The 21600-nt window shown below is 48.1% G+C and overlaps 1 protein-coding gene across 1 annotated transcript; it reads right to left on the bottom strand.

The window, feature by feature from the left end:
* Positions 1–9269: 9269 nt before the first annotated feature.
* On the bottom strand, positions 9270–20761 carry LOC142920170 (hydroxylysine kinase-like). The gene is made up of 5 exons (XM_076062639.1): positions 20438–20761; positions 17551–17693; positions 11627–11807; positions 10167–10626; positions 9270–10033 (listed from the first exon to the last, which is right to left on the bottom strand). The coding sequence occupies exons 1-5, from the start codon at positions 20529–20531 to the stop codon at positions 9859–9861; spliced, it is 1053 nt and encodes a 350-aa protein (XP_075918754.1). The 5' UTR covers positions 20532–20761; the 3' UTR covers positions 9270–9858.
* Between the last annotated feature and the right edge of the window lie 839 nt (positions 20762–21600).

Here is a 21600-nt window from a genome sequence, read left to right as displayed (position 1 = left end):
GCGGAAAACCAATGGAGATTCCCCCTCCTCCTGTCGCCGTAGTGAAAACTTCTGGCGTGTCCTGGACGGCGGCTCGAGTACATCGGCCATCCGGAGGTACACTGTCGGAAGCGTAGCCTTATCGGCCGGGGGAATAGACTTGAAGACCTGCATCGCCTTCTCATCCATCTCATCCATCAAGGTGCGGTGGCGCTGCGGCCCCCGTAGGCCACGCCGGAGACGCGGTGGTATAACACGGCCCCGCGGTGGCCCCTGTGGGCCACCCCGCAGGCGCGGCGACGGATCGATCTGCAGCCGCAGCCACAGCAACCTCCCGCGATGCGGCGAGGGGCGGCGGCGTTGCGGCCTCCCCGGGCCACGCCGTAGACGCGGCGAGGTGTGGAGGCGCCACAGCACCCGCGACCCACCTGTCCGCGGCGCCGTACGGAACCGCGGTGCCGGCGTGCGTGCCTGCGGCGGCCTCCGCATCCGCGGCATCCTCCCGCGACGCGGCGTGGTGCGGCAGCGTTGCGGCCCCCGTGGGCCACGCCGGAGACGCGGCGAGCAGCGGCCGCATTGCGGCCCCCCTGGGCCACGCCGTAGACGCGGCGAGGTGCGGAGGTGCAGCAGCGGCCGCCGCCAACCCCGCCGGCGCGGCGGGATGCGGAGGCGCACTAGCGCCCGTGACCCACCTTGAAGGCGCGACGAGGTGTGGGCCCGCGGCATCGCCAACGGCCAGCCCAGCGGCCCCGCCCGCGAAGAGGGCCGGCGGCGCTGCGGCCTCCGTGGGCCACGCCGCAGACGCGGCGAGGTGAGGAGGCGCAGTAGCGCCTGCGAGCCACCTCGCAAATGCGGCGGCATATGGATCCGCGGCCCATCCCGCAATTGCGGCGGAATCCGCGGCCCGGCTCGCCGGTACGGCGAGGTTCGGAGCCGCGGCAGCGACATCCGCGGCAAACCTCCGCGGGCAAGCTCGCAGCCACGGCGAGGCGCGGAGCCGCGGCGGCATCCGCAGCCGCATCCGCGGCCGCCACAGCCGCAACAATGGCAGCCGCTTCCGGCGTCGCAGCGGAAATGACGTCCGCTTGCGGCTCCCCCACCAACATGGCCGCCACTTCCGGCGGCGCATGAAAAATGGCGCCAACTTCCAAATTGGCGGGCGGCAAAGCGGCGGGAATCCGCCGGTGCCACGCGGAGTGTGGGCCGGGTGAGTGCGTCCGCGCTCCCACCTCTGTAAGGGCGGCGGTGAGCTGCTCGATCACCCGCAGGAGCAGCTGCGACTGCTCCTCGGCATCGCCCCCCGCCACCGGCGGTGGTGCGCTGGGACCCCCAACCGCCGACACCACCTGCCCCGCCGAGTCCATCTCCATGGCGACGGACTGCCCCCGGGTCGCAGCCGGAGCCTCCCCGACATCGTCAGCACTCTCCCGGCGTCTCGCTGGTGGATTCTTACGCCGCCCGCCCGATTTAGGCATAGCGACGGCAGCGTAACCACTCCTGACACCAGTTGTAAAGGAGTTCCCGACAACTCACTCGGAGGCTAAGGTAAGGTAGGGGCTTCTGCCAAGGTTTTATTACAAATCTTTAACAATACACAGGGGTGAACAACTCCCCAGGGGTTAGGGGTCCCGGGCTAGGTCCCGACACAGCCGGCTGCCCTGTGCTGTCTCCTCTGCCCCGGCCGTGGGATCAACCAACACGGCCGAGCGAAGAGCACAGCCACGTCTAGCCTGGCACTGTGCTCTCCCCTATCCCTACCCTCTTGCCCTTGGCTCCCCGTTTCACCCTTCTCAGACCCTACTCTCCAGCTACGACCCCTCTTATGTCCCGGGGTCCCCTTTTTATCCTTCAGGAGCCGTGACGTCACTCTGCTGCCCCGAGCGCATGACGTCACGTCATCGCCCTGGACAGCACAAGTGATGCCACTTCCCCATTCTACTCCTCTACACCTCTGAAGAGTGGCATAACCTTTCCTATCATAGGGGCACAGCTGACAGTAATTCTAGAGGAATGGAATTATATTATTGCTGTCTCTGAGAATCGCACATCGTGTTTGATCGCTCTCATCGGATAGGGCGACCTGAAAAACTGGTGGTGTACTTTCTCACTCTCGCTTGTGTACAATTACGGGTTACCAGAGCACAGAATGCAAGCTCACATTCACTCGGGTAAGATGGGCTGCAAGCACAGAGGCTAGATGTTAACTACCTCGCCTGGTATACAGGAGGTCGTTGGTTCGATCTCGACCCTGACGCCTGCTGCTGTATATTTGGATGTTCCCCCATTGATCGTGTGGCTTTTTCTCCGAGTCCTCCGGTTTTTCCCTCCCCATTCAGAAGCATGCGTTTGGAGTATTTGGCTGCTAGAAATTTTCACGCGATAAGCCACTTCGTTGAGCTATCATTTGTGGCCAGGTCGCTTCTAAAAAAAAGAGCTTTACAGCTCAGTGGGCCCTGGTAAAATAAAAAATAGTTTTAATTTTGTATGAGAGCGCAACATTCTCGTCGGCAATGGCATAAGACAGGAGGCGGCAGTGTATACGTGGTGCATCTGCGTTCGAGGCTTAGCCAATTTTCACAGCCTCAGATTAATCCACTGCTGGATGATGCCTTTCCCCATATTATATGGGTTGCTTGACCATACTGCACCACACTGGCCAATGCGGTTTGTTTGAAGGGGTCCAGATATCACTTCCAATTCATGTTATAGTCATTCCCTGTAATCGAACTTACAGTGAGGGAAACAAGTATTTGATCCTCTGCTGATTTTGTACGTTTGCCCACTGACAAAGAAATGATCAGTCTATAATTTTCATGGTAGGTTTATTTGAACAGTGAGAGACAGAATAACAACAACAAAAATCCAGAAAAACGCATGTCAAAAATGTTATAAATTGATTTGCATTTTAATGAGGGAAATAAGTATTTGACCCCTCTGCAAAACATGACTTAGTACTTGGTGGCAAAACCCAGGAGTGTCCCACTTTTGTAGAGGAAACCTTTACAGCAAAATCATCAAACACCCACCACCCCCACCACACTACCGTTCCCAAAGTCCGCCGAGTGGAAGGTCATGGCAACGCAAGAAAGTCCACTGATCTTTCACGAGGCCAGGACTCCCCACGCCCGTGTCTGAGGGTTCTGTGGTCAACTGTAGTTTAGATTAAAAAAATATCTGAATGCAACCGCAACTCACAAAATAACAAAATTAACCCAGAATGCACCAAATCTCGTCAGATCTTTGAAGCTCAACCGGGGAAGAGCCTGGGTTTAGTGCTTAATTTGAAGACTGTCTGGGAAAAGCAGACGTTTTAGGCCTTGCGCTGCAAGTTGGCCAACAGATGTCGTATGCACAGGTAATCTCCGAGTTACTCCGGTTTCCTCTCACGAGCCAAACAAGTTACAAAAGAATTGGTCGAACATCTGAACGCTGGAACTTCATGAATACAAAATCTCAGAAACAGTCAGGATTTCCTGAGTAAATGAACGGGAAAAAAAAGATTCTGACAGTATTATTATTATCACCCACGGGTGCGCATGTGAGGAGCGGGGCTTTAATTTCAACCACATCCCACACACGGCACACCACGTCCAGTACGCACTTCTCACACTACGGCCGTGGCTAAACAAACAAAAAAAATCACGTGTGCCTCCTCCGGTCTACCAGCGACCCAGAAAATATTCCATGAGAAATGTAAGGCCTCCTCGTGTGCGGGCGCGCCACGCGTGAAGACTGAATGGACTGCGGGGGGCTCTGGTCCTCTGGTTGTACGTGGAATGTACGGGGGGTGTGGTGGTTCGCCCAACTGGATGCGGACCGCTATAAATTCCGTGCACTGCACAAACCCCCGGTATAAAACCACGGCCTCTGCCGGACCACTGGGGGCAACCAGCGAGCTAAAAAGAGGTCAGAGTTGGAAAAGGTCCACCCCCCCCCCCCCTTCTTTCTCTCCCCCTCACTTGTGAAAATGACTGAACAATTTGTTCGATACAATGCCATTGTTTCGAAGAGATCAACCGGATTATCTTTCGTCTTGGCTACACAGCCATACGTGTGCGTGTATACATCCCCCGTTTGTCAATCCACTGCTGGATAAGGGCTCACGCCACCCAGCAGTCGGTAGTGAGGGGTTATCTGACCACACGTCAGTGTGTCTTGATAAAGGTCAGGGGGAGTACAGACACAAAATGGATTTAGCTGCACTGCCCGGAATGCCCACGACTACTGCACCTGTATTTTGTGCAAGGTGGTCGCCCATCCGAGCAGTATCCAGGCTCAAAACTTGCTCAGACGAGATTGGTGCGCGGTTAGGCCGCAGGCCATTAGGGGTCGCATGCAGACACTTATAGAACACAAATCGCATGTCATTGTGGTTTGCGTTGACAACACTGCACGTCGGCGTCACGAGCGACTAGTCGCCATGCTGTGGACCCTGGGCAATAATCATTGGCAAATAAAACAGATAAGTAGCTGGATATAAGCACACCTGCTATAAGCACAGTTCTTATATGGCAACACATTCTTACGTTACACTGGTGGCCTTGCTCTGTAAAGGGTGTGCTTATATCCAGATTCTACTGCAACTGGCGGGCGTGTTATGAAAACTTGATAACCCACACAAGCAGCTCACCTTCGTGAGAGGTAGGGCTTTGTAAAAGAGAGTAAGGGGATGGAAGAGATGATGCGAGCGAATGTTTTAAGGCCACTGTGCGGAACATCTGTACGGGGAAAGTTGTATTGTCAAGTGATTCAAAGAAGTCACACGTGGGGTTAGAGAGAACAATAATAAGTGTGGGTTACCAGGTTATTCTGGGACACCCCTCGATTGTGGTGCAATTGCTAGAGACCCTACGACAGCACCGTCACATTTGATCATCAACCGCAACTAAATCATTATTAACATCTAAAGATTCCAGTAATAATAAGCGAATTAACATAACCATTCATGCCTCCCCAATCTAATTACAGTGGCGAGTAAGTTCACCGAGCGAGCGATGTCAATTATAATGATGTTCTAAAGCGTTTGGAGAGCTTAAAATTTAAAGAACGAGAGCAGAGTCTCGACATTTACGACTTGGAAAAATTGAAAAACCGCCATTTTAATGACAGGCCCCTCAAATGTAAGACCAAAACATTTTAGACTTGGGCGTCTTATTTTTTCACAAACTCAGACTTAATCAAGTTTGCATCTGGAGATGCTGAAGGGTGACACATTCCAAACATGACATCAGATTTTAAAATCCGAAAACTGCGATTTGTCCTCTTAAAAATTCCGTGGGCTAAAACTTGTGTGTGTGTGTTTGTCGTTTGCAAGCTTGGGTCCTGCGAAAGTATTGTCTGGAAGTGTTGAAGGATGTCAAATCCAAACATGACATCAGAATTTAAAAAATTCGGCATCCGCATTGTTGCTTAATTTCAGCCTAAGCCTGTTCAGGTTTGCGTGTGTACGTATAGACGGTGCTTTGAAGGGGGTTGTCAATCGAAACATGTCGCGTTTTTCAATAACTGAATTTTCGGGGAATTTCTTTTTGTAAGTGCGTGGCACACAGGGTGGTGCGCTGCTATGCAGGATTTTCAAATGGATACGCGCGACATTGACAGCATAATTGGAAATCACATCGACAAGCGCCATAGGGAATATCTTCTTTAACATTCATTTATATTTTTGTTATTTTTTCGATTTTTATATTTTACGTGCCGAAAGTTGTTTTTGCGCCAATTTTTATTTTGCTTCTCACCTGCGCCAAAAAAAAATACACTTAACGTGAAATATATTCGGGGAGGGGGGCGGGGGGGGCAGGAAACTAAAGCAACACGACACAACAGTTCAAAGCTAGGCACACGTTGCACGCTGCACTGAAACTCTGCGTGAACTACATGTGAACTACATGTGAACTACATGTGAACTGTGAACGCCGTTTTGTCAACAGCGCTGGATGCAGCAACAATACGTTCCTAACGCACGAGCAGCTATGGCAGGGAGCAATGTTGGGATTAACCACAGGTTGTCGCCCCAGGAGGTAGCCGTGCAGAGGAACGCAAGCATCGTTTCCGGAGGATAGCTCTCCGCAGCTGGGCCGCTTTGTCTCTCCTGTTTTGTTAAAAAATAAAGGCACTTTTGAAGGCGGAAAACTGGCTACACGCGTTACGCCAGTACTATCCTGTGCGCGCAGGTTATGCATGTAGGTAAATACTAGGCATGTACGAATAAGACTACCCCCCCCCACCACCCAGCAGTTCGACGTATCGTCATCACTCGGGCGCTGCGATAGATTCAAGATTAAACAATTTGGTTTTAATTACCAAATGTGGTGAACGCGGCACCTCGAGTGCCTGCGGTGGATTAGGTGACCGGATCAATTAGGTGGATTGCACGGATGGAATGCAAGTGGTTTCCCAGTAAAAGTGGAACATCTGGACCAGCGCAAGGGGTGAACGTTCGGCCAACGTTGGTCAAACGGTTTACTGGGCGATTCTAACGTTTGCTATTTGCCACACGTGTTGCGAGCATACGGAATCGCCGTCGATCGAGGATTCTGATCCGCTGCGTCATTACTACGACCGATAAAAACACCGGTCCTGCAGTGGGTCACCATCGATGATGAAACTCGCATTTGTATTGTTTCACACTTTTTTTCGTTCTCGTCTCTACGGTTTTCGTTCACTCAACTTGGCCCGACTATGATGCGTACCGTGTCGCTCGGACATCGTTTGCATCACTTGTAAATGACAAATTCCCAAATGCACGATTAGATGCGAACGTTTGTGGGTGTAGGAATCGTTTGTTTACGGTCTATGCATCGCTACACGCCTAGTATTTGTGTATGCACACCCATACTTGTGTGTACAGATACGCTTATGCATGTAAAATACTATGGGCGATTTTCTGATTTAAAAAAATTACTTGCTTGCATTTGTAACAACAATTATGGATCTTCTTATGGATTTTTGACCACTTACACGATGTCCTAATTTTTATGCGTTTTGGGGGTTTTAACAAGTGATGTCATGTGGCAATTACCTCCTGTCAAGTGACACCACTCTTGGCGTGAAGGTGATGCCACCTGTTTTGTCCCAAATTTTACGTCTCAGCCTGGATTGCAAGATTTTTCAGATTAATCTGAAAATCTGGAACATCCCTAATAGTAATACATCATAATTCTAACAGCATGCATTTAATGTCTCAATGTACATGTTTACTGTATAAGATTGTGAATGTACCTGTTACAGGGGTGTCCACCAATCACTGAAGAAAATGGATTACAGTAGACTGCAGTCCTAGCTATGTTTATGAAATCACATAACCCATTCACACTTGGTAATGTGAAGATTTCATCATCTGTGTCTCATGCCCTCCTCTCGACGGCCACATGTCGACCATCGCGTTGACACGCATCATATCGAGATTTAAAAGTCCCAGGTGTTTGCCAACATCACGTGCTTTTCTCGTGTGCTGCTATCGGCGACCACTCTAGAAAGATGGATGACCAACGGATGCAGTTATTTAGGAATTGGTGATTTTGCACAATGACCAAGGCGGAGACATTTTTGTGCGCTCGGCACGCGCCTCTGTGCGTGCTGCCGACACGGATTCACTCGAGGTTTTCGCAAACGTTAAATGCAAGCACGGTAAGGATGATTTTTGCTGCCAATATTTCAGCCAGGGGGACACGTTAAAGATCCCTTGGCGTAGTTCGCAAGAGTGGGACCACTGTGCGCTGGCGTCAGGGTCCACGTTTGGCGAAAATTACACCGCAAATTATCTCGATTGGATACATGGTGTTCATCACTCTCCCTACTGCCCATCCGAATGCCCCAGGTCAGTCTTCACATGAGACCATCCTGGTCTCTTGGGTTCTCACCTGCATGAACATAGCAAACTTGAAACTTGAACCGCACAGTTCAATTAGATCGATTATTTAATTATGGGTACATTCAAGGACAACACACCCTGTACAGGACAATGTGCTATACATACGAATATAATTATATGGGCCTAAGTAAGCAATGCCAATGTACGCCCCATAAAAACATATACCCATGCATCTGTTGCGTACACATACATGGGTATATGTTTGTACGTGTATTTACAGATGTATATATCTGCAAACATGTTCCTACATTTATTATTAGTGCACTTACATGTATATATCTGTACATATGAATGCATGTGTCTATGTATGAATGTGCACATGCATACATGCATGTATACATACATGCATGCATACACACATGACCTATGGGAAAAAAAATGTATGTGTATGGAAATACGTATACGTGTCAATGTACGCGCCATACAGACATATACCCATGCATGTGTTGCATACACATACATGGGTATATGTTTGTAAATACATTTACAAATGTATAGATATGCCAACAAGTTCCTATGTAAATTATTAGTGGACTTATATATTTATATCTGTACATATGAATGCATGTGTGTAGGTATGAATGTACACATGCATGTATACATCCATGCATACACACGTAACCTATGGAAAGCAAATGTACATGTGTATGGAAATATGTATAAATCCGTGTATGTACATATGCAACAAGGCAGTGGGTGACCAGTGCCTCCAGGTTGAGGAAACAACAGCTTCCACTTCAGGTTTGTTCAACCTCCGGTGACGTGAGATTGAGAGGCACGCGTACAGGCCTCGTGTCAATCCACTGCTGTATGAGAACGACCCCCACCCCACGTCGTGCTGCTCCGTTGGGGTCACGTGACCACAATTCACCGTGCCGGTCAGTGCGGGTTAAAGGCGGCCAAGAATGGACACGGGAGCATAGAAGCACAATACGACAATGGATTTTGTCTGTGACGGCCCTGTGCTTTCCCCGCCCGTCACTTGGCGCGTACAGGTGGATTCATTGAGAACTGGAACGTGAAAAAAAAGTCTGATGATGATGATGAAGAAGCTCCTTTGCTAGGAACCAATTATACGGAGCAGTTTATCCCGGGAAGATATGTGCCCCTGTCCGGTTGGAGAAAGCGCCGATGTAACTGCCGCTCCGAATCTTATTCGTGCCTTCATCGTGCTCGTTGATTAATCATGGAGGGACCCCTCTCTGTGGACTCCACAAATCTCCCACCTTCCTAAGTGCAAGTGATCGTCCAACCTTCAAACTTGCACCCATCAATGAGAACGCATCAACCCGGTACTCGGATCCCTCCACTGTGCTCTCAATCTAATTCCGACTCAACCGCAAGATGGAGGATCTTGAAGACGCCTTCAATGTCTTCAAGATCTTCCATGGGCTCTCAACGCTCCTACCTCTCCCCCCCCCCCCCCCCTCTAATCGCCTATATTATCTGCACACCGGCAACTAAGATCTCCCATCTTACTACCCCCTGTTCAAGTCCAGCCCAAAATCTTTCCTCGTCCTTCTTGTCTACAATCGTCTCAAGTCTCCGAAATGTTTCAAAGAAGAAAATGAATAAATACTTTCCTGTTTTTGGGCGATTCCCAGCGATGCGGATTTAGACGGTCTCTCAATGCGCTTGGATCGTATTGACGATGAAGCCAATGCCGTCGCATTCCAGTTACTCAACGGATCCACCGGACGCGCGCGCCATCGCCCGAGACTGGAAAACCCGAGGTGGCACTTGTGGCCTCCTCAACCTGAAGCCACGAAAAACCTCTCCTATGCATTAAGTGCCTGGCATGAGCAATTCACATTTTTCAGATTCCGTATTCAAAGATCGCACGTGTCCAAAACCAACGGCGCCACGTTCAAGTTGAAACCGGTTCCTTGCGAAGCATCGGGAGGTACCGGTGGGGCGAGTGGGAGGACGTGTCTCACGGTGGGCCCCCCCCCACCCCAAACTCCCCCTTCTCTCTCCTTGCCGTCTGCTCGATCTCCACCACGGTTCTAGTTTCTGTACCATGCCGCAACATCGGACCACAGCCTCTGCATGTCCTCCAGGCCCCTGGTCCAGAGCTCGCGTAGCTTCACCCAGCCGGTGCGCGCCGTTATCAGCAGGTAGTCGGCGTTCTGCGGGTATCGCAGGATCGTGTAGCGGGCCATGACCAGCGACTGGCAGAACCTGCGGGGAAAAGTAGACCATGTTGTTGTTGCCGTTGCTGTCGTGACGGTTAATATCGTTTGTTATTCAAGAGGGTTTTTGCTGCCGACTTGTTGATCAGCTGGGATTTTAGTGTCCCCACCTCCGCTCTCACCTGCACGCCACCAGGAAGTAAACGGCCCTCCTCTCGTCCTCGGTGAGGGCCTGCACGCTCTCGTAGCCGGCCAGGACGTGACCCCCGGCCTCCATCGCCTCTCCGCTCTCCACCATCATGTACATGATGGCCATGGCCAGGTCGTACACGTGGTAGCCGAACATCATCGAGTTGAGGTCCACAACGCCGGAGACGCGGTGCCGCGGAGCTCCCTCCGCCGACTTGGGCCCCTGCTGCTGCTGCTGCTGCTCGCTTCCCGTGGTCACCTCCTGCACCAGGATGTTGTCGTCATTGAAGTCACCATGGATTATGCCTGCAGCGAGGGGGAACGTCGAATTTGATTTCGTCCGTTGTCTTTTATTGTTGACCGTCCTCCCCTCGTCGCCGTCGTCATCGTTCGTGCCCGTGCCGTTTTTATTCCGGCCGCACGATTGGTGTTGCGCAAGCCGCGTGTGCGGGTCTAAGAACGGCCCCCGCAGAGTCTCAGTGAATAACCGACTTCTTCTCCTGCCTTCAAAGGCACATAATTACAATAACCCACCAGCGTCGTACAACCCTGTACAGGGGCGAGATATGGAGCGGTGTGTAGTGGTATGCACACCGCATCACGAGCCCTTGATTCCCGGCCATGGAGAACATCACTGATATCTGAACCAGTCCTGGGATTCTACCTACCTCCTCACCGACCAGCATGGTGAAGGAGGCAAAACAACCCCCATGACCCTACACAGCCTGGGAATGCCTTCGTCCAGATAGTGCATTGACAAAGGGCTGTACATTATTATTATGAGTATATGTGTAACAAAAACTGTTGAACACAATTTAGCATCCATTGAAAAATGATTTGGTAGAAATTACAATTATGATTTATATACAGTAGCGTCTGAATGTAATAACCCTGTCATTTGATTCACCTGTGATCAGTGTCTGTGCGAGTGTCCCCCATTACATGCATGCCTTGTAATGCATCTGTGTATGCTGGGTAAAAGTAATCACATAAAGCACATTGCAAAGAAAATGCTTGCCACAAATGAATCACAATACCTTGCTGATCTCGTCAAACAGCATAAACCATCACGCGAATTCGGGTGATCCTCGCAGCGGCTTTTGGCTAACCATCGAACAAACAAAGACGGTCACCGCATCGCGCGCTTTCAGATGCACTTCTGCGGCCGTCTGAAAAGCTCTTCTTTCCGATATTAGGAAGGCACTGGAGCTATGCACTTTTAAACCTAGATTGAACACTAATTTATTTTTGAACTGATTTTTTGTGTTTAGTTTGTTGTCCTTCCCCCGCACCTCCGATTAGCACGGTTGGCTACGTACGGTGCAAAAGAAGTTCAACGTACACACGTACGCGGCACCCGTCGTGGCTTCAAGGCCTCGTCGGTGGCCTGAAGCGCCCCTCGCCCCCTGAGGCATGGAGCTACGTCCCGGGTGAAGCTGCGAGGCGAGCGTACATCTGGTTAACTTGTGCAGGTTGGGTTGGATCTCCTCGCGGAACTTGGCGATGACCTCCCTGACCAGACCCTGGTTGGGGTCGCCGTCCAGAGTGAAGAGGTAGGACTCGAGCAGGTGGGTGTTTGACAGGTTCCAGATGAAATCGTCTCGTTGCAGGGAGTGCAGGAACGGGTGCTCAAACTATGCAGATGTTTAAAAACGAAGGCGGTAAGATGACAAAAAATGCAATACGAGATTAACATCGCATTGGCCAGTTGAGTACACATGTAAGTTAAAGGCAGCAAAACGTCAAGCTAGCAAAGGATAGTCTTCGTTTCAGAAAAGATGTTCTCCTTGACTTATTATTTTCTCTTCGGTTTTTTTCGGTAAAGTCACGTAGGTAAAACTATAAAATAAAAGAATAAATGAAAAAACAACTACATTTTTTTTCATTCTATCATTTTATAGTTGTACCTACGTGACTTTACCGAAAAAACCAAAGAGTATGAATCCTTGCAGTCACGAAAGCTAAAAATCTAGACTTATTATGCAGCTGAGGGTGGGGCTGCCCAAGTCCTGCGTGCGGCTGGCAAATGTTTGATTGGTATTTGTGAATAACAGGACACTTGAATGGATCTGAGAAGTAGTTTTGTGAGATCACCTTCTGTGGGCCATTCTCTAACCAGAGGTGATGCACAGAATGAGATGTGTTTTTCCATCTCATGACATGGCACCAATTAGCACAACTCATACAGCTCTTATCAAGGCACTGCCGTATTCAGTGTTGGTCATGTAGGGTGTTTGACCATACTTCGCCAAACTGGTCAGTGTAGGTTGGTGAAGGATAGAGGACAAGGGGGGGTGGGGGGGGGGGGCAGGACTGGTTCAGATATCACTTGCCACGAATGTTAGCCGTGGCAGGAAATAAAACTCAGGTGGCCGGGTTCGTAGCGCAGTGTGCGCACAACTGCGCCACCGCTCCACCCCGACGCTTGGAATAAAATTTGGGGGGGGGGGGGGAAACAACAAAAATACGCTGTTCATAATAAAGGTTTTTGGGTTAGATCGCGTTTATTTATAAATGTGTCGTAACCCTCCACCACCCGACACGGCCAATCAGCAAAACAAAGTGTCACGTTGACAAAACGACAAATAATTCACTACTTTAGCCCACCGGTGTGTTGAAGAGTGAATCCACATTTACAGTTTGAGTACGACGTTTCGCTGGTAAATACATCCAGCATCATCGGGCAATTCGCCAGAATGGTAAAGCCCTCGCTTGCTCCCGGTTTTATATAGAGCAGCAGGGTGACGTCATCACTTAACTCATATCAGGTGCAGTGATTAGAGGCGGAGGGGAGGGGGTATTGTAATTATATAATCGATTAGTAATCAGTCATTGGTTATGATTAGTAATGAGTTGTAGATTAGTAATTCTTTAAATCAAAATGTAATGTGTATTATTTAATAATACGCTTCCAGGCCGCACTAAGCCTGTAGCTGTCAGAGCGATTAAAGTTATTCTTGTTCCTCTCAATTTCAATGGATTCTCTAATTAGTCTTTGCCAGTAATAATTAGTTTTACACACCACTGCAACATTGTCAAAATCAATTGAGTGTCTTTGTTGACAAGCATGTTCTGCCACTGCCGACAGTTGTGTTTGAGATAATTTAATATTTCTCTGATGTTCTTTTAGTCTTACGCTGATGTTACGTCCCGTCTGCCCAATGTAGCAGCTGCCACATAAACAATCCGATATACACCTTCTGTTAATAGTTAGGTAATGCGTCTTTAGTGCAAGATACTAGTTTTTGAATTTTGTGTACTGTACCAAATCTTACTGTAATGTTTTGCTTTTGCAAAACACGGGCTAATTTGTCAGTTACTCCTGAGATATATGGAATTTTTATTGTTTTAACAATCTGGTCGCTTTCGGCAGTATTGCTTTGCGATCGTGATTTGGCATTCAGTGCTCTGTTAATTTGAGCATTTTTGTAGCCATTCTGTCGTAGTGCGTCTTTAACGTATTTAATCTCTCTCACTAGACTCTCACCATCTGATACTGTTTTAGCCCGATGTATGAGCATCTTGATAAGAGAGGATTTCTGAGCTGGATGATGATGTGATTCTGCATTCAGATAGGCATCAGTGTGCATTTGATTTCTGAATGATTAGCTTGTGACTGGTCACAGAAATAGCTATGTTAAAAGTTAAAGCATACACACCCGCAGAGACACCCATTGTTAAAGGGATTAGCATAGAATTTAGCATTGAAATAGCTAAGTTAAGGCATACACATCTTGACAATGGAATTAGCATAGAATTTAGCATTGAGATAGCTGAGTGATTAGCTTGTACCTGCTGCAGAAATAGAGCTTGTACCTGCTGCAGAAATAGCTACGTTAAAGTCAGAGCATACACATTCACCGAGGCCCTTAGTACAAATCAAACAGGAGAATTTAGCATTGAAATAACTAGGCAAATCCAGCATTGAAGCAACTGAGTGATTAGCTAGTGACTGGTCACAGAAATGACTACACATCTGAGCTATTCACAGTACTATATAGTGAACCAATAAAAACTAAAATATAAATTACCTTCATGTTGTCAATAAACTCTATATTCTCCAATCAGCTAAGCTACCAACAATAAGTCGTTATATATCACAATGCTATATGGCGAAAAAATGGATGGATTCTTACCCTCAAATTTCAGCACCACGGATAGCTACGGGCCCCGTTCAGACGGACGAGTTCGTCCATGGTCGGAACAGAGGAGGGGGAGAGAGACAGCTGCGAGGCCCTAGTATGCTCCATATTGTAAAACTATACCATTAACCGTGGTGTGAGAGGTATTAAGAGGCAATGCTGGCGAAAGAGCTGCGGTCCGAAGGTCATCGTAAAAATACAATTAATTAAGAACAGAAATGATTTAAAACATCTTTCCAGTGGTTACTAAGCCTGAATACATCTTCTCGGTTGAAATTGTCTCTGTGCTTGTATATGTGAATGGCCTCATGAACGAATCTCTCATGGTAGCCGGTTGGTTTGCAAAGAACCTCCGTCTTGGAGAAGTCAATGTCATGTGAGCCCACTGAATTATAACAGTGATCTGCCAAGGCAGAGGAGTTCGTCCTACCGTGTTTCAAGTCTGCTTTGTGTTCGCGGATGCGGTCCGAGATATGTCTTTTGGTTTCTCCAATGTAGCTACTACCACAGAGGCACTTTAGTTTGTAAACACCCGGGTACTGTATGTCTGGAACAGCATCTTTTACAGATGGAACTAAATCACGGATTTTATGTACTGTGTTGAATCGGACCTGGATCTTGTGTTTGTTCAGGATTTTGGAGATCTTTTAAGTGACCCCTGCAATGTAGGGTAAGGTGATGGTTTTGAGTGGCTCCACAAGAGGATCCTTCTTCATGACTGGAGTGATGGCTTTGCGGATTGTGTAGTCGGAGTAGCCATTAGCCCTGAGAGCCTGGTGTATGTGCTTGAGTTCACTGGTAATGTGTTCCTGGTCGGAAATGCATTGGGCTCTATGGTATAGAGTCTTGATGAGGGAGTTCTTCTGGGATGGATGGTGGTGGGAATCCGGTTTCAAGTAAGCATCTGTATGGGTAGCTTTCCTGTAGACAGAGTGGCTCATTGAACCATCATGTCTTCTTTTAATTAAGACATCCAAAAAGGGTAGTTTGCCATCTTTTTCGACCTCCATGGTAAATCTGATGGCTGGGTGTATGGAATTGATGTGGTCGCGGAATTGGTCTAGAGCAGGCTGGCTATGTGGCCAGATGACAAAGGTGTCATCAACGTACCTCTTCCATAAGGTCAGGCGTAGAGTGGCAGTCTGGATGGCGTCAGTTTCAAATTTTTCCATGAATACGTTGGCTACAACCGGAGATAGGGGGGAGCCCATTGGGGTGCCCTCAGTTTGTTTGTAGAAAGTTCCATTCCAGGTGAAGTAAGTGTTGGTTAAGCAATGTCTCACCAGGGGGGGTACATCAGTATGCAGTCCTTGATGAACCAGGTCTTCAATGATAGCGATGGTGTCAGGTACCGGGACTTTGGTGAACAAGGACACCACATCAAAACTGACAAGCAGGTCGTTTGGGGACAGGGAAATGCCTTTGATTGTCGATACCAGGTGAGTAGAATTTAGTACCGCAGAGGTGGTTTTTCCAGTGAAAGGTCGCAGTATATCAGCAAGAAAACGTGCCAGTTTGTAGGTGGGGGAGCTGATAGTAGAGACGATGGGACGAAGGGGTGTATCTTCTTTGTGTATCTTTGGAAGGCCATATAATCTTGGTGGTCTGGCAGCAGAGGGCTTCAACGAGAACTGTTTGATCTCATCAATTAATGCTGTTGAATCAGAGATTATTTTGTTCGTTTTGGTGACCAGGCTGTTGGTGGGATCTCTTTTTATTTTTGTGTAGCTGCCATCGTTGAGTAGTTCTTGAATTTTGTTGTTATATTCTGTTTTGTCCATGATGACAGTGGCATTGCCTTTGTCATCATGCTAAATTCTATGCTAATTCCATTGTCAAGATGTGTATGCCTTAACTTAGCTATTTCAATGCTAAATTCTATGCTAATCCCTTTAACAATGGGTGCCTCTGCGGGTGTGTATGCTTTAACTTTTAACATAGCTATTTCTGTGACCAGTCACAAGCTAATCATTCAGCCATTTCAATGCTAAATTTTATGCTAATTCCTTTGTCAAGGCGCTTTGTTCCTCTCACACAGCTTAAAGGCCGTATCTGAACGTGGCTCTTTCACTCCAGCGCTGTCCTACCAGACAGTCTCGCCCCCTTCACCTGACGAAGGCCGCTTGTGTTGTGGCCGAAACGTCGTGAGAATGTTATTGTGTTATTTTATTTTATAAATTTATTATTTTATTATCATTCTACGTGACTTTACCGAAAGAACCAAAGAAGATAACCAATGACTGATTACTAATCGATTATATAATTACAATACCCCCCCCTCCGCCTCTAATCACTAAACCTGATATGAGTTAAGTGATGACGTCACCCTGCTGCTCTATATAAAACCGGGAGCAAGCGAGGGCTTTACCATTCTGGCGAATTGCCCGATGATGCTGGATGTAATTACCAGTGAAACGTCGTACTCAAACTGTAAATGTGGATTCACTCTTCAACACACCGGTGGGCTAAAGTAGTGAATTATTTGTCTTTTTGTCAACGTGACACTTTTTTTGCTGATTGGCCGTGTCGGGTGGTGGAGGGTTACGACACATTTATAAATAAACGCGATCTAACCCAAAAACCTTTATTATGAATTATATTGGTCGCGAAAGCCTACATGTTAAACCAAAAATACGCTGCTTGAAAACCAGCCATTCGATCACTTGGAAGGACTCTCACGTTGCTAATTATGAACAGCTGCGTACGTTCCGAGCGAGTGGGCTCGTTACGTCACATTACACTTGCTTACCGAGAGAAAAGGCTCGCCGAGACTCAAGAGTTTTTTTTTAAGATTGTCGCAGTAAGGGGTTGGGGAAACTATCGCTCCGCATTTCCCAATGAAGTAATTTGCGAGTTATTTCTTTTTTGGCTTTTTACTTTGGCGAATATTCTCATATTCTTGTTTCTTTCGGTAAAGTCACGTAGAAGGGAAACAATAAAATAATAAAAATATAAAACAATAGAATTTTCACGACGTTTCGACTGCAACACAAGCAATCATCATCAGGTGTGAAAACCACAGCAATAATTGTTTTTTTCAAATTTCCTTGTTGTTGTTTTCACACTTGATGACGATTGCTTGTGTTGCAGTCGAAACGTCGTGATAATTTTATTGTTTTATATTTTTTATTATTTTATTGTTTCCCCCTCTACGTGGTGACTTTACCGAAAGCAACAAGAATATGAATCCCTGCAGTCTCACGTCACCTGTCAAGAGGCGCTCGTGCGCTCGTACCTGCTGCAGGGCTTGGTGGATGCTCGCTGCCAGCTTGCCCACCTGGTAGTACAGGCTGCCATCCGCCAGCACCCTGGACAGCGGCACGCCGGGCAGGTACGTGAGCAGCCGCACGTTGAACTCCTTCTCTCCTTCGCCGCAGTCTGAGAATTCACAGCAGGAGTCGCCACCGAGGTCAAGAGGTCACCACGGTTAGTGAAATCTCACCGTCGCTTCCTTTTGCTGGAACATAAAAAGCTGTTCGGAAGCTGATATCGGAACCTCCAAGGTCTGGCCAAAGTGTCAACTCACCACTTTGCGCCCTGTGTTCATTACCCACGTGCTATACTACACAGGGTCTCTGATGAATTGCTCATTCCGAGCAATTCCGAAATTCGCATTCCTATATGGCCTTGTTGTCTAAACCGCTGTAGCTAAATAAAGCATTTGAGAGGAATAATACCTCGCCACACCCATGCGTAAGGCATCCGCCAAAGTTGCAACGTGGCACGCAACCCTCACGCCTTAGTGGACGCTGGCCGGAACCGGGGGCAATTCGCCCAGGTTCGAGCCAGAATGGATACGTCAGCACACGAGTCTAGCTGAATTCCCTGGGTTCAGCTTGAGCAAATTACTTAGGAGCAGGGCGAATGGGGGCCCCATCTGCATCAGGAGGCGACTTTTGTCGCTCGTTCCATCACGTAAATATAAGGGTCAGCGGCATTCCGTGATCTTCGTATTCTAAACACGGCATTGTGCGGCGATGTCAGCTCACGCAATGAACCCCGAGCCTGGGTTTAAAGGAGCGCTGCTAGCCCAGGCATTATAATCAGAATATGTACTTTTACTGGAGTAATCCGATGAGCTATGAAGCACTTTGCTTTACAAATGTTTAGCAGCCCAGTGTTGTCCCAACTACAGTCCGTGGGCCAAGCCCGAACCACCAAAATTAATTCATTCTGGTCTACAGGACAACTATCCCGCCACGCCTTACAAGAACTAATTAAGTACATGTCTCAGTCAGCAATACTCACTTGAAATTACACACGACAACCGTCGCCCCCGCGCCCTCCCCCCAACTGAAAAGTTTGACAAGACCCTCCCGATACTCAGTGAGGCTCTGCTGTGAAAACAAGTGTAACGATGATGATTACAATAATAATATTAATTGAAGTGATGCGATGCAGGAGGTCAGAGTGGGTGTGGGGGAGAGATAAGCTCTGTATCGACATGTTTGCATTTCTCTAAATCTCTCCTCTTGCGGATAGATCTTTCTCCTATCTCTTACATATAAATATCATATTTCTGATTAAATCTCTCTCTGAATGAGTTAAATGATGACATCACCCTGCTGCTCTATTTAAGACCAGGAGCAAGTGAGCGCTTCACCATTCTGGCGAATTGCCCAATGATGCTGGATGTAATTACCAGCGAAACGTCGTACTCAAATATTGTAAATGTTGTGGATTCACTCTTCCTCACACCGGTGGGCTAAAGTAGTGAACTATTTTGTCTGTTGTCAACGTGACACATTTTTTACTGTTTGGCTGTGTCGGGTGGTGGAGGGTTATGACACATTTATAAATAACGCGATCTCACCCAAAAACCTTCATCATGAATAAATCTCTCTCATATCTCTACAATATATCGCTTGTGACATATCTTTCCCGTCTATGCTTGTTCATGTAATACATGGTTTTGGTTTGACGTGTTCCCCTTGTCAGCCAATCCGGAACTCGATGCAAAGAGTTTGACGTTTGCTTCTCAGGGTCTCGTGGGAAGATAAGCAGAAACAAAAATTACGATTTAGGTTTTGTAAGTATGTTGAAATTCTTTCGCACCATACGTACGTAGCCAACCGTGCTCATCGGAGGTGTGGGGAGGTGGAACACACTGTGCAGTTGGTGAATGGCGGCGTCGGTGAACTGTACACACATTATATCTACCAACCTGCAGGTCAGTAGATGAGAAAACAGCAAGTGTGCTTCTGATCTCTCACCACAGATGTTATCGTCTCGTCCATGTGGCTTTGCTGTGAGCAGTCATTCCAGTTTCATCCCACACACCAAACATTGTTTTTTTTTTATATATATATGAAGAATTTACAAAATATCACAATGTGGACCTTGGGCCAGTACCAACAAGCAGTGCGTTACATCCACCAACCTCACAAAAACTAAAAAGTATGATCCTTTTACATCACTTATCGTCAGTGGAGTGAGACCCAGTATTATACCACCGCCTCATCCTCGGATATTGATCGTTGTCTTTGCAAGTATAAACCAATGCTGTGTTCGTATGATTACTATCAGCCTATGACTAAATCACCTGGAATGTGCCCTATCATAAGATCTGAAAGCTAAGCAGGTTGAGCCTGGATTAGGGCTTCTATGGGTGACAATCGTGCATTAAACAGGCATCACAGGCTGCTGCGTGGTGCTATGTTGTGGGGGCCAGAGTTCAGTTGCAGCAAAATCAATTGTACTGCACTGTACATCTATTAAACTTGATTTGTCACTTTCGTGACTGCAGGAATGACTCTTTTGTTTTTTCGGTAAAGTCACGTAGAAATAAGAAATAATAATAATAAAATTGCATAATAGTATACGATGTTTCGATTGCAACGCAAGCAATCATCATCAGGCATAGAAGAGCAAAATTTAAGAGAGAGGAAACACAGAACCGCAGATATATATACAGACACCTAAGTAGAAGGGAGTTCACACAGAGACACAAAGAGAGACACAACGTACGGAGCACAGAGAGATAGGGTCTCTGTGCCGAGGCCTTAGCATGTAGGGGGAGACAAAGGGAGATGGAGACGCACATCAAGTAGAACAAGATTTAGTATTATGTACATCTCTTCCCCAATGCCTCTGCTCCCGGGACCCACGCGGGCGCAGCTCACCGATGTTCTCGAGCGACATGATCTTCCCGCTGACGTTGTCCACCACCTCCTGCATGGGGAAGCCCCTCTCCCGCAGGAAACTCATCATGGCCATCTACACCTCGAGCATCTGCGGCCGCTGGCTGTCCCGCGTGTTGGTGACCTTGAGCACGAACTGGCGACCGTCGCGCGCCAGCACGCGGTAGTTCTGGTCGATGTAGCTCGCCAGCGGGCTCACCCCCGCCACGCTCACCCCGTAGAGGCGCTCCACCAGCTCCGCCGCGCGGGACTCGCTGAGGCACGGCTTCTCGTGCTCGCGGCCATCGTCCTGCGGCGCGGCTTGCATCGTCTTCAACGGACAAAACGAGGGCAATCGAAAAGCTTTTGGGTTTTGCGAGTGCACGTTGGCGTCCGCTCCATCCGTGCAGCGCGAGGCGCCTCCGATGAGCACGGTTGGCTACGTACGGTGCGAAACAAGCTCAGCGTACACACGAGGCTACACCCTGGAGGTGCTACGCTTCACGGACAGCCCACGGTAGTTGTCGCATTTACAGAGTTGTGCCGACACACGTGGCATACTACTTATCTAAATTACATCTCCGAGATATTTAGCATCCGACTGCGAAGCAGACAGTGCGCAATATTTACAGTTCATACACCCACAGTATTAACCGGGGTGGTCGTGGGGCTCGTACCATAAACATCTGCGCAACGCGCTACCGCTCGGCCATGAAGTCAATCGATCGATCAGCGATCAATAAACACGTCTCTTTGCTCGCATCACATTTAATAGCAACACATTTCACCGAACAGAAAAGCACCACTTAAACATGTCAGATATAAGATTCGTAATAACAGAGAATTCTCCTTGTGTATTTCAGTGGAAATACAGCCAGTGCCTGATAAAGTAGCATTACTGTAACTGGAATTTTAACAAGAACCGTGGGTTTATGCAGCATTGGGGAGCTGCAGCTATGGCCCACCGAGTAAACACCTTGTCCCATAAGCACGAAATCACGTGTTCAAATTCCACTGGATGTGTAATTGTGTGAATAATAATCAGGGCTTAATCTGTCACTGAATATTTTCCGGGTCGCTGGTGCGGAGTGGAGTGGGCAGCACAGCCCCGGTAGCCACGGCGATAGCGAAAGGTACACAATGGACGTGGTGTGCCGGATGTCAGC

The sequence above is a fragment of the Petromyzon marinus genome, unplaced genomic scaffold (assembly GCF_048934315.1).
Source record: "Petromyzon marinus isolate PM22_M1 ecotype Great Lakes invasive population unplaced genomic scaffold, UKy_Petmar_22M1.pri1.0 PM_G_Scaffold_7, whole genome shotgun sequence".
Taxonomy (NCBI): Eukaryota; Metazoa; Chordata; class Hyperoartia; order Petromyzontiformes; family Petromyzontidae; genus Petromyzon; species Petromyzon marinus.
The sequence above is the reverse complement of the archived record's forward strand: the minus strand, read 5'-3'. Positions and strand labels throughout refer to the sequence as shown.